We start from the raw sequence: 14,323 nt of genomic DNA on the forward strand, positions 1-14,323 counted from the left end.
CTCTTTTCATTGTACACTGATGCGCCAAAGAAATTAGTATATGCACGTGTATTCGAATACAGAGTTACGTAAACAGGCAGAATACGGCGCTGCGGTCGGCAACGCCTATATAAGACAACAAGTGTCTGGCGCAGTTGTTAGATCGGTTACTGTTGCTACAGTGGCAGGTTATCAAAATTTAAGTGAGTTTGAACGGGGTGCTATACAGGTAGTTGGCACACGAGCGATGGGACACAGCATCTCCGAGGTAGCGATGAAGTGGGGACTTTCCCGTACGACCGTTTAACGAGTGTACCGGGAATATAAGGAATGCGATAAAACATCGTCTCCGACATCGCCGCGGCCGGAAAAAGATTCTGCAAGAACAGGACCACCAACTACTGGAGAGAATCTTTCAAACTGACAGAAGTGCACTCTTCCGCAAATTGCTGCAGATTTCAGTGCTGGGAAATCTACAAGTGTCAGCGTGCGAACCGTTCAACGAATCATCATCGATATGGCCTTTCGGAGCTTTACGCCACGCCTGGGCTCGTCAACAACGACAATGGACTGTTGATGACTGGAAACATGTTGCCTAGTCGGAGGAGCCTCGTTTCAATTTGTATCGAGCGGATGGACGTGTACCTCATGAATCCATGGACTCTGCCTGCCAGCAGGGTACTGTTCAAGCTAGTGGAGGCTTCGTAATGTGTGGGGCGTTTGTATTAGGAGTGATATGGGTCACCTGACACGTCTAGAGACGACTCAGAGAGGTGACACGTTCGTAAGCATCCTGTCTGATCACCTGCATCCATTCATGTCCATTGTGCATTCCTACGGAATTGGGCAACTCCAACAGGACAATGCGACACACAACACGTCCAGAATTACTATAGAGTGGCTCCAGGATCACTTTTCTGGGTTTAAACCCTTCCACTGGTCACCAAACTCCCCAGACATGAACATTATTGAGCATATCTGAGATGCCTTGCAATGTGCTGTTCAGAAGATATCTCCACCTCCTCGTACTCTTACGGATTTATGAACAGCCTTGCAAGATTAATGGTGTTAATTGCCTGCAGTAGTACTTTAGACATTGTATTGTATTGTAACCGGGGACCTAGACACGACGGAGACGCCCCGTCCCCGCCGCAGCCGCAGTGGTCCACAACCCCACGACGACTACCGCAGTCCACCCCTCCGCCGCCCCACACCGCATCCAAGGTTATTGTGCGGTTCGGCCCCCGGTGGAGCCCCCAGGAAACGTCTCACACCAGACGAGTGTAACCCCTATGTTTGCGTGGTAGGGTAATGGTGGTGTACGCGTACGTGGAGAACTTGTTTGCGCAGCAATCGCCTACATAGTGTAACTGAGGCGGAATAAGGGGAACCAGCCCGCATTCTCCGAGGCACACGGAAAACCGCCTAAAAACCATCCACAGACTGGCCGGTTCAACGGATCTCGACACAAATCCGCCGGGCGGATTCGTGCCGGGGACCAGGCGCTCCTTCTCGCCCGGAAAGCCGTGCGTTAGACCGCAGGGCCAACCGGACGGGCGTACTTCAGACATTAGTTGAGTCCATGCCAAGTCGTGTTGCCGCACTTCTGAGTGCTCGTGGGAGCCCAACACAACGTTAGAGAGGTTTAGCAGTTTCTTTGGCTCTTCATTGTACGTCAATGATATGTCATCAGTTTTGCCCTACTGTAAAAATCACGTGTACGCTAAAATAACACTAATTGTACCTAAGCGCGAAACGAATAAACCAGAAGCTACCGATCTGTGTGCACTACCAACATGGGAGCAGCCTACAGAGTTAAACCACAACTCACCAAAACACTAGGTTCATTAGCCTGAAATATCGGGAATCCCTACCATCTTTAACGCCGGCCGCGGTGGTCTCGCGGTTCTAGACGCGCAGTCCGGAACCGCGCGACTACTACGGTCGCAGGTTCGAATCCTGCCTCGGGCATGGATGTGTGTGATGTCCTTAGGTTAGTTAGGTTTAAGTAGTTCTAAGTTCTAGGGGACTGATGACCACAGCTGTTATTTATTTATTTATTTATTGTTCCGTGGGACCACATTTATCTCTTCCAGGAGCTCCTCGACAGAATAGAAGGAGTGAGCCATGAGGAAACTCTTCAGTTTAGACTTAAAAGTGTTTGGGCTACTGCTAAGATTTTTGAGTTCTTGTGGTAGCTTATTGAAAATGGATGCAGCAGAATACTGCACTCCTTTCTGCACAAGAGTCAAGGAAGTGCATTCCACATGCAGATTTGATTTCTGCCTAGTATTAACTGAGTGAAAGCTGCTAACTCTTGGGAATAAGCTAATATTGCTAACAACAAACGACATTAAAGAAAATATATAATGTGAGGGCAATGTCAAAATTTCCAGACTATTGAAAAGGGGTCGACAAGAGGTTTTCGAACTTACACCATACATAGCTCGAACAGCCCGTTTTTGAGCCAAAAATACCCTTTTTGAATCAGAAGAATTACCCCAAAAAATAATACCATATGACATAAGCGTATGAAAATATGCGAAGTATACTACTTTTCGTGTTGAAATGTCACTTATTTCAGATACTGTTCAAATGGTAAATAAAGCGGCATTTAGTTTCTGAACAAGATCCTGAACATGGGCTTTCCACAACAGCTTACTATCTATCCGTACGCCTAGGAACTTGAACTGTTCCGTCTCGCTTATAACATGCCCATTCTGTCTGATTAAAATGTCAGTTCTTGTTGAATTGTGGGTTAGAAACCGTAAAAACTGAGTCTTACTGTGATTTAGCATCAAATTATTTTCCACAAGCTACGAACTTATATCATGAACTACATTATTTGATAATGTTTCAATATTACACACAAGATCCTTCACTACCAAGGTGGTGTCATCAGCAAACAGAAATATTTTTGAATCACCTGTAATACTCGAAGGTATATCATTTACATAAATAAGGAACAGCAGTGGCCCCAGCACCGACCCTTGGGGAACGCCCCATTTAACAGTGCCCCATTGGGACTGAACATCATTACCACTCTCAATATTGCGGAGGATTACCTTCTGCTTTCTGTTCTTAAAGTAGGAGGCGAACCAATTGTAAGCTACTCCCCTTACTCCATAATGTTCCAACTTCTGCAGTAATATTTTGTGGTCAACACAGTCAAAAGCCTTCGTTAAATCAAAGAAAACACCTAACGTTCGCAACCTTTTATTTAATCCGTCCAAAACCTCACAGAGAAAAGAGGCTATAGCATTTTCAGTTGTTAAGCCATTTCTAAAACCAAACTGTACATTTGACAGCAAATTATGTGAATTTAAATGCTGCAGTAACCTTGTATATACAACCCTCTCGATAACTTTAGCAAACACCGATGGCATAGAAATAGGTCTATAATTGTCAACATTATCCCTGTCTCCCTTTTTATAAAGTGGCTTTTTATAAAGTGGCCTAAGTCCCATAGTGCTCAGAGCCAACCATCTTTAACTCCAAATGGGACAAACAACAACTTCTATCACTCAGCAAAGGGTCTAAAAGTAATAACACATGAAAATTTAGGTTGGACTGAGCACTTAGTAGCAATGTCTAAGAAGGCATCAGCATCTTTCCATATCCGGCCCCAATAGCTGAGTGGTCAGCGTGACGGAATGTGAATCCTAAGGTCCCGGATTCGATTCCCGGCTGGGTCGGAGATTTTCTCCGCTCAGGGACTGGGTGTTGTGTTGTCCTAATCATCATCATTTCATCCCCCATTGACGCGCAGGTCGCCGAAGTGGCGTCAAATCGAAAGACCTGCACCAGGCGAACGGTCTACCCGACGGGAGGCCCTAGCCACACGCCATTTCATTTCATTTCAGCATCTTTCCATGCCCTACAAAAATGTGAAAAGCTCTTCCCTCTTGACCTGGAAACGAAACATGTACAGACACTTATATCTCCAATTATTGATTACAGAGATGTTATCCTGCAAGGTCTTCCTTGGGAAAGCTCATGGCGCATGGAAGTGTTTATGAATGACTGTGTTCGTTGCATCTGTGACGTTTGGCTCTTTGATTGTATTTCACTATCAAATGCACAGCTATTATGGATACACGCAGACAAGTTCAGGATCTTCTCTGCTGTCTTATAAATGTACGCTGTCCTTTGTATCTCTCCTCGACCATAACGCTTTTGTCTACAGAAGCAGACAGAAACACCTGTTCCCATCAGAGCAAAATCTTTTCAGTCTTCCGCCATCGCTCAGCCACTTTTTAAAAGTCCTTCTCAGTAGTAGGAATCCGTCTCTGGGATAACTTCCTTCATTATATTAGAGAGCTGAATAATACCTCCAGCTTCAGAAGACAGTTAACGACTTTTCTATTAAAGCAACGATAATGATTACTACAGTCCCTGTACGCACTCGTTATCCTTGTACCTCCTTTCTTAGTTTTCTTTGCCGGTGAAATTTCCTTAAATCTACTTTCCCCAGAACTCGCTATAACAGATATTTGTTATATCTGCCACTAGCATTATTTTTATTATTGTAAATTTTATTGTTATTATTATTATTGTCGAATCATCCTGAGATAGCGGTGCCACACCAAAGTCGAATGAATACCGCAGACATTAGCGAAGCCCATCGGCAATCTGCAACAACCAATGGGAGGCACTCCAGAAGACCACGTGTCCCCCTCAGTATAGCAGCGCCCTGACGCTGAGGTCGATATGGTGGCGAGCAGGGAAGAGCTCAGCCGACCTAGTACCTCAGCTGAAGCAGTCAACGTCGCCATGTAGGACTAAGAGTCACTCAAAGTTTCTGACGAAACATACATTCGTTTTGTACTGAAAGAGAACAGTTTGTTATCCTGTGCATCAGATGATGCTTTCATAGTCAGTGACAGTTGCATTACCAAGCAATGTTGAAGCAAAGAACTGTGTCCAATGTAAGTAAATCTTTTATTCATTTCTGTAATAAAGTGAACTATTATTTCCTGTGTTCTAGTCTGATGCGCATTCTCCCCAAGCAATCAAAGAACCCACAGTTATGTCTGGACGAAAGTGGTTTCATCTGGTCACACAAATTACTACTACTATTACCATTATTAGTGGCAGCAGCAGCAGCATTATTAGAAGTACAGCCAGTATTTACATTATTAGTTCACAGTCAGTAATATTTACTCACATTGTCACTGCAGCCACTCAAATCATTTTAATACTATTAAAATGTTTACTTCTTTGGTAACTGCGATGTAATGTGTAAAATCCTGGTCTGATGTAAGGGAGGGCCTGATGGCCCCAATGAGACCGGGTTACATAAATAAACAAACAAAAATAACAAATACCTGAGGAGAGGGTAACAAAAGACACCTGGGTATGATGGTCATAACGGCATAGGGGGTAATGATGTGGAAGAATACAGTGTTAGTAAATTTGTGTTAACATTTATTTACAGATAGTTTCTGCTATGTTACAGTTATACAGTGTTATGTACAAACAAGCACGTCTGAGGAGAGGAAGCGAGCTGGCACCCGCCACCAGAGTAGCACCTTCACCAGCGGCTGGACTGGCGCCCAGCCGAGTTAGTTACCAACACCAGGAACCCACACCACAACACGGCCGCGGCCGCGGCCACGACCACGGCTCCAGCAACGCGCGCCCGCCGCCTACGTGATGAGCGGCGCCGACCGGTCGTTGGTCACCGTCTTGCGCAGCTTCACGCCCGCGAACACGTTGCCCGCCGGCCTGCGCACAGTCCAGCAGGTTGGCGCCTTCCTGCTCGCAACATTCCTTCTACTGCAGGTAGCACTACCGAGATGCGCTGGGAAGCAACAGGTGAGTAATGAGCTACTGTGGAGGTCACACTACTAGCTTTGTATCCGTGTGGAGGGGGAAATGTGAGAGCGGGCACGGGAGTGGAGCGTTTAGGCATATCTTATATACTGTAGCTTTCCATTTTGTGTGGAATTCCTGTTCAATTGAACCCTCTCAGCACATTAAAAAGCTCTACGGTGTCTTGCCTGTTACCGAAATCACTCTGGCGTTTAAATTCATCTAGTAGGCGATGTCACAACACGAAGCAAGAGCTACAAGAAGTGGAAATAAGAGGTGCTCGCAGGAAGACGCACAGAGGTTGAACAGAAACATGGAAACACACCAAGAATTGCCTGTCTGAACACAAGGTGCTGATTCCACCAACGCCTACAGGCTGCGGTGTTGTAATTGAGGGCAAACGGCACCTGTAAAAAGTTCTCAGTGCGTTGCAACAGTCAGTCGTGGTCAAAACACTGATCTGTTAAGTTATGAGTGGGCTATGTCAGAGATAAATGAGTTCGAATGTAGACTAATTGTTGATCATATGATGGGTACTTCCCTAACGAAGGTAGGCGGAGTGTTTTGTTGTTACTGGAGGCACCGTAACCAAGGTTTGTATCATGCCCACGGAAAGCGGAAAAACATAATCCACAACGAAGACGAGGGTGTGTGTTGAGTGATTGTGGCAGACGATCACTGAATAGGATTATGGAGAAAAATGAATTTCAACACCTAAGCAACATGAAGAGGGCTCCATAAAGAGATTTATAGGACTAGCTCGATTTCGAAAAGTAGTCATCACTGAAGGAAATGTGCTTAACAAGAAAACGTGACACTGAAGCTGAAATCCTTGACTATGGAGCAATGGAAGAAAGTCACTTGTTCTAATGAACGTTGCACACACTGCTTCCCATTACTTCTCATCGCGTTTATGTCTCGACTAAAACTTATCGTTGCTTCGCTCATGGTACTGGCAACCACATCGTCGTATTCCATACGCTACACTGTTACTCTGCAATGACGCATTACTTCCAAAGATTATGTGACCATTTTGGTTGATGAAGTCCATCTCAGGTTACAATGTTCGTTCCACACAGATGATGCTGTGGTCTGACAGGACGGGATTTTTTATCTCCCCTGGCAGCCGCAATCACCAGATATCTATATTACTGATCTTTTGTGGTCCACTTTGAAGAGAAGACTGCGCTATCGCCATCCACTTCTATCACTGTTATTTAACCTAACACTATCGGAAGAAAGGTATAACATTCCCTTGACAGCCATAAACGAAGTTATTCCGGGCTATGTTGACAGCTATGTCGATAGGTGCTCATTATCAACAAAGTGCAGCAAAATACTTGAGTTATTGTGTCAAGTCGGTGGATATGCTTCATGTACGAAAAGGATCACTCTGTTTTCCCATTCCTTACGATGGTACTTTACCGAAACAAAGGTATTGGTCGATGATCAGTAGTATTGCCGTCCAGTTCACCTGGCCATAATCCGTTACATTTCGAGTAATGTGGACATTTAAAAATGTAGGAATATTCCGCACATACCGTCAACTTCCGAATGTTACAGGAGCGTATGTCCCGTGCATGTAAGCAACTGCAGTGCAAACAGGTGTGTGATTTTAGAGGACGAGAATTAAAGAATGTGTAAGATTGAGTGGTAACCACATGGAACCTCGTGTAGTTTCAACAGACAGATGATTATCGTAGGACAAATTCATCTGTAATTCAACGATTTTGATGTTTCCGTGCATGTGATTATAAGACATTTTTCTAATTTTTACAAATGAAAGGGGAGCAAAAACAAAATGGTACGAAAATTTCGCATCCAATCCCAATCTTAATATTGTGCAACGGGTGGCCAACGAGCCGACTGGGGTTTGCACATTGGCTTCTTTTCTGTGACTTCTCACGTCCAGACAGTCTGTACAAAACCAGCTGAAGAAATGAGAAACGGAGGTTCCAGATGGTTCATATAAGCACCGACAGAAGTGATCATGTGCAGGTTGCTCTGGAAGTTACATCAAATGCTCAAATGGAAATCTATAAGCATGAAATTTCGGCGTGGATATCTTAATTCTTCCTTGGACGTCTAAACGGCAATGCGGATTTGCTGGACTCGTCTTTCACTTGAGCAATGCTTCCACCGGTTTCTGATTTTTTTTGTACTTTTGAAGTTTAGATTATGTTATCGCGAGTGTATCGTTATTTCTGTCCACGCAGTAGCATTTTTATTTAAATAGACTCCAGCCACGAAACTTGCGGGAAATTCTTTGGCCTCCCCGAATAAGAATGTGGGGCACTTTCATAACACCCAGTACGCTCCATTACGGAGGAAATGGAAGAAAACTGGATTCGCAGGAGTAGACACGATTTCAGAGAAGTACCTTCGAATGTGATCACCAGCTGAACAATAGCGATAAGCGACTTCTGTAAGTACTTAACAAAGACTACAGGACGTTGTTGACAAGGATATAATGGTAGATAGTGTACGACCAGAAGATGCAACCCGTAGAGTAAATGATATGAATGGATCCGAAAAGAAACACACCAGAGGAAGCTTGAAAAGGTATAAGCGGAAACAGCATTCGAAGCCTTTCGCATTTGCTCTACGGTAGATGACAGAGAAGCAGAGATAAGCAGTACAAAGTGTTAGGGCGCGAGGAGCTGTGGTTTTGGAGGAGGCGGCGGGGCGGCGGCGCACCTGGAGCTGTCGTCGTCCGAGTAGTCGGCCTCCGGCAGCGGGGGCGGCTCGTTGCTGAAGCCGCTGTCGTTGCTGCTGTGGAGGCTGGCGCCGGCGGCCTTGAGGGCGGCGGCAGCGGCGGCCGTGGAGGCGGCGGCCGGGGGCAGGCGGCGCGGCACGGGGGCGGGCACCAGCGGCGGCGGCGGGCCCACCACGGGCCGGCCCCCGGGCACGGGGGCGGCGCCGCCCGCCGCCTGCTGCTGCAGCGCGCGCGAGATGGCCGTCGCCACGGCGCCGCGGGTACCCTGCGGGCGAGAAGAATTAAAACTCGCCTTGCTCCTCTCCAGTGCCCTTGCAAACGGTCGTTAAGTTTTGTTTCTCTGGAATTTCTAACGGTACAAGGTGCTTCACGTATGAGCCATGCGTTACCTCCAGCGTAAGGGGGATCTTACAGTCTGAAGCTCTGAACACCACTTTACGTTCCGGCCCGCTATTCGGACTTTGTGGCAGGAAGAGTACCTTGCTAAGAGCAAAACGAGTCCTACCGACAATATTGGGGATTGTATTACACACTCCAATACAAAATTTTCTTTAAATTAACAACACAAAAACAAAGCTCAAAATATCTTCAGAGCTTCTATTCTTACAGTAGCCTGTGCATCTCCTACATATGTGATTAGTAAATAACATTATTCGTATTGTTGTATGAGTAGCTCTCTGGTTAGTGTTTGGTCTAGTGGATGTCGGGTTAGCTCAACTATTTACGAATTTCATATACAATCTAGTTGTTCCTTTCAGTCTGACAAGTAAACCTACCCAAGGGATGCAATTCGATTTTGACCAGCTTTGAATATGTCGTAGTGTCGAGCAAAGAAAGAGAGAAATACTTTCTTACCAGTGCCCATATGGGTGAGAGCGGGGTGAAACATCACCTTGAAAACAAAACTGATTTTAATTTATCTCAATGAAAGTCGTTCAAAAGGTAACAGATATAAAAAATTCGAACAAAAATTACATAGTCTTTAATTTACATTGCAAAGGTGCACGCAGATTTGTCGAAGAAGTCATAGTTTCCGAAATCTCCTCCCCCTAATATTTTGTTTTTCATTTCGACATTTGACTAGTACCAAACTGTATAGCATCTTTAATACTAAATTCAGTCATATCCATTAAAATGGTATTCCAAAGACGCATTTGTCAGAAATATGATAGAAATATCTTTACATCGTTGTACACAGGCGCGATTTGTGACCGCTTTAGTGCCAATTCTCATGTTTCACCCCCTTAATGGCCGTATAGACACGTACAAAAAATAAGTGTGGCATTTTATGCTCTACACATTAAATTTAAATACAACATTGATTATCCGTTTTGTAGCAGTGCTCACGTAGGATAGAAGAGTGAAAAACTCAGAAGAGAAAAATTACTGGTAGTACGCTTTGTAAACCAAATAGAGTTTTCAGAACTGCATGAATTTTATCCGTAGCTACAACTACATTTACCTTACCCAGCAGTTGCGTGCGCCGTCATATATCTTCCTTAGTTGGTCATCTCCTCTCAATGGCTACCTGAAGATGACAGTGTCGTAACCAGTAATACGAGGGTTAAGTTAAAACAAATTTGATCTACAAAGTGTACAACTTTGCTTCCGCCGTTTTTCCCCAACATTTGACGCTTTAATGAAACAAATTGGTTACACAAGTATCATTCAAAGATTTTACATCGCTGGCCACTACTTTGTCCCATCTTTCGGGCAGTGTACGAATTCCGCGTCGAGAAAATTGTTCATGTTTCGAAGCGATCCACGAATCGATCCAATTTGCGACTTCTTCATGAGATAGGAAGTGTTGACCTAAACAGGTGATAGTCAGAGGGAGCAATGTCTGGAGAATACGGCGGGTGGGCAGGACTTCCCATTTTAACGTATCCAAGTACATTTTGACCTCTTTTGCATCGTGGGGTCGAGCGTTGTCGTGCTGCAAAATTACTTTATCGTGCCTCTCGAGATATTGCGGCCGTTTGTCCCTTAATGCTCTGCTCAAACGCATTAACTGCGTTCGATAACGAGCACCTGTGATTGTTTCACTTGGTTTTACCACCTCGTAGTACACGACGCCGAGCTGGTCCCACCAAATGGAGAGCGTGATCTTGATGCCGTGAATATTCGGTTTGGCCGTCGACGTGGAAGCATGGCCGGGATATCCCCATGATTATTTGCGTTTAGGGTTATCGTAATGAATTCATTTTTCGTCCTCTTTCACAATGTGGTGCAAAAATCCCTTCCGTTTTTGTCTCTGAAGCAACTGTTCATAAACACACCAACGCCGTTCAACGTCTCTTGGATTCAGCTCAAACGGGACCCAAGTTCCTTCTTTCTGAATCATGCCCGTAGCCTTGAGACGTTCTGAAATGGCTTTCTGTGTCACTCCCACTAATCGTGTCATTTCTTCTTGAGTTTACGCGAGTCTTCACTCAGCAATGTCTCCAATTGTGCATCTTCGAAAACATTCTCTCTTCCACCACCATGCCGGTGTACGACGTCGCACACCGTTCCTGCACCAGGTAACGTAGGCAAATCGCCCGTGTAGGGGCTGTGATGCAATGCAACCCGCTAAGCACAGCCATCGTGCAGGAACTCTAATTGGACAGGCGGTGCTCTGCATTATGCTTGTCACCCCGTTCTCATCCCCCACCCCCTATTTCCCTATTGCAGGTGGGGGGTTACCACCACACTATTCCATTGTCATCCAGTTCTGAGCTATGTTTAACTTTTCAAGTCTATAGCTCACCGAGAAATTAGTTTAAAATCAATTACAAAATCTGTACCGAACGGACAGCACAACAGGAATGCGATGTAATGATAAACTTGTTACAGGTGACCGAGACGACGTAATTCTGATTAGATCGCATTAGGAAATATGTACGGGGTACATGCATGCGCATCGCTGAATGAATTCTTTTGTTCTGCAGCGACAGTGAAATGGCTGGTGCCGGTGATAATAGCAGCATACGAAAGGAACAACTAAGCTATCTCCTAAAGTTGCAATTGTGGCATGAAGTGGAATTTAAACGTACAACCTCACGATAAAAATTTAAGAATTGGTTTTAATTATTTAGAAGGTAGGTTCTAGAGAATGTGTGTTCCTGTGTGCTGCAAGCAATTCTTCCTTTCCCAGTGTTTTCCGAAGACCTTAAATTAATCGACATCGTTTTGAGATCGTTTCAAAACTGTGTGATGGGCCGCTGAAGATGTTCATCACTCGGGCGGTGAAATGAGCCAATCAGCTGGTGAAGAGCGCAGCGCACGGCGGCGGTCTGGTTTTGCGGCCCTAATGAGAGCTACGCGGCTGAACCGATAACGGGCGGGCGTTAATTACGCGAAGACAGCCAGAGCCGTGTTCAGCCGCGCTAAACGAGGGTATTTATCAGAACGCCGCCCAAATAACGGCACATTTACGCGAGAAACAGCGGCGGGAGCCAGCGCTGGTCTGATAACGACGCCTGGTTCACACACCTGCATCCTGACTGCTTTAGGGGCGAAACAGGTCTGTGTCTCACGTATTAACGGATACCTATTCCAGTATAAAGTGCCATATTTATGTATTAGCGTTTGACACTCGGATAAAATGTTGCAGCACAGAAATCATTTCACGAAGGATGCATCCAGGGAACCGACGTATTAAACTAACTGTACATATATTTTCATATACTACTTGAATCAAAAATCAAAAGAAAAACTGACCTATATTCAGTAATCTGCGGATCCGAGAATGGATTTTTTTCTCTAAATATAAAGATATTTTGTTGTAGTTTATATCGTAATATCACAGTTTTGCTCCCTCCCTCTCTTTCTCTCTATCTATATCTCTCTCTCTCTCTCTCTCTCTCTCTCTCTCTCTATCTCTCCCCCCCTCCCTCTCTCCTCTCTCTCTCTCTCTCTCTCTCTCTCTCTCTCTCTCCCTCTCTCCCTCTCCCTCTCTCTCTACCTCTCCCCCCTCCCTCTCTCTCTCTCTCTCTCTGTATCTCTCCCCCCTCCCCTCTCTCTCTCTCTCTCTCTCTCTCTCTCTCTCTCTCTCTCTCTCTCTCTCTCTCTCTCTCTATCTCTCCCCCCTGCCTCTCTCCCTCTCTATCTCTCTCTCTCTCCCTCTCTCTCTATCTCTCCCCCCTCCCCCTCTCTCTCTCTCTTTCTCTCTCTCTACCTGTTTGTCTCTCTCTCTCTCTATCTATCTCTCCCCCCTCCCTCTCTCTCTCTCTCTCTCTCTCTCCCTCTCTCTCTATCTCTCCCCCCTCCCTCTCTCTCTCTCTCTCTCTCTCCCTCTCTCTCTCTCTCTCTCTCTCTCTCACTGTGTGTGTGTGTGTGTGTGTGTGTGTGTGTGTGTGTGTATGTTCCTTCCAGTCTGAGTCGTCCTGAGAAGACCTCGTGGACTCTCAGCATGACTGCATCATTTAATGAAAATTTTCAGCTCCACGTTCATATCATTTTACAGGAATCACGCAGTCTTCTTGTCCGACTAAGTGAGCAGCATTATGTCTGTAAAATACTAAATATATAGTGACTAATTGGTGTGGATCAAAATTCTTGTGAGACACGGATATGAGTCGTGGTTTCGTGATTTTATCACGAGCACTCTCCTTGACACGTGTACGCCTCCAGGCCTGACTCAAATTTTCATTGCCGCTGATGTTTGAAATTATCATTTCCGTATACCTCATAATTAAATTTTCCTCGAGACGTTTGTGTCTTATCTGTACGTACGATAATGATGGAAACTGAAGAAATGAATCAATTTTTAATTCATTTCTTCAGTTTCCAACGTTATCGTAGATCAAGATGAGTCCCAGATGTCTCGAAGAAAATTTAACTATAAGACTTACAGATCACCTACACTTGAGGTACAGGATGTACCCATTACTTCCATAGCAGGGGTGCTATTCCAATGCCGGAGAACCTCGGCAATAGTGACGATCTAAGAAGGGGAAAATAAGCCGAAAATATGAAGTTTGTGTTGTAGAGGGCATTGAACTTCGGCAGTCCGAACAGCACTGTTAGCCATAGTTCTACGGTTGTGTAATAGCTAGCATTCCTGTCTAATAAGCAAGGAGACCCCATTCAATTTCCGGCTAGGGAAAAAATTTTAATTCATTTCTTCAGCTTCCATCATTATTTGCGTACAATACTATCCAAAACGTATGTCCGATCTTTCATTTCATTTCAGTGCATTTAATTCATTTCAAGGTTCGCCTCCGGTAGCTGAGTGGTCAGCGCGACAGAATGTCAATCCTAAGGGTCCGGGTTCGATTCCCGACTGGGTCGGAGATTTTCTTCGCTCAGCGACTGGGTGTTGTGTTGTTCTAATCATCATCATTTCATCACCATCTACGCTCAAGTCGCCGAAGTGACGTCAAATCGGAAGACTTGCGCCTGGCGAACGGTCTACCGCCGGCCGCGGTGGTCTCGCGGTTAAGGCGCTCAGTCCGGAACCGCGCGACCGCTACGGTCGCAGGTTCGAATCCTGCCTCGGGCATGGATGTGTGTGATGTCCTTAGGTTAGTTAGGTTTAAGTAGTTCTAAGTTCTAGGGGACTGATGACCACAGATGTTAAGTCCCATAGCGCTCAGAACCATTTTAGAACGGTCTACCCGACGGGAGGCCCTAGTGACACTACATTCACTAATTCATTTCAATCAATTTGTGCCACATTTTATTTAGGATTATCTCTTCTCTTCATGAGAATCGTCTAAAATCTTCACGAAAATACATGTAGCCTTCGTAAAATTAGACTGGGACCGAAATACTTACATGAATCATTAATTCAAATACACCGTGGCTGGTAGACTAATTGTTTCTGTACTT

At 45.1% G+C, this 14,323-nt stretch overlaps 1 protein-coding gene across 1 annotated transcript in view; it reads right to left on the minus strand.

The window, feature by feature from the left end:
• Window positions 1-14,323, minus strand: part of LOC126456671 (brain-specific angiogenesis inhibitor 1-associated protein 2-like) — a 555,769-nt gene that overhangs the window by 24,353 nt on the left and 517,093 nt on the right. Inside the window, exon 12 of the mRNA XM_050092412.1 lies at window positions 8,491-8,774. Coding sequence (XP_049948369.1) covers window positions 8,491-8,774 — 284 coding nt within the window. The remainder of the gene's footprint in view (window positions 1-8,490; window positions 8,775-14,323) is intronic.

This window comes from Schistocerca serialis, chromosome 2 (assembly GCF_023864345.2).
Source record: "Schistocerca serialis cubense isolate TAMUIC-IGC-003099 chromosome 2, iqSchSeri2.2, whole genome shotgun sequence".
Lineage (NCBI taxonomy): Eukaryota > Metazoa > Arthropoda > Insecta > Orthoptera > Acrididae > Schistocerca > Schistocerca serialis.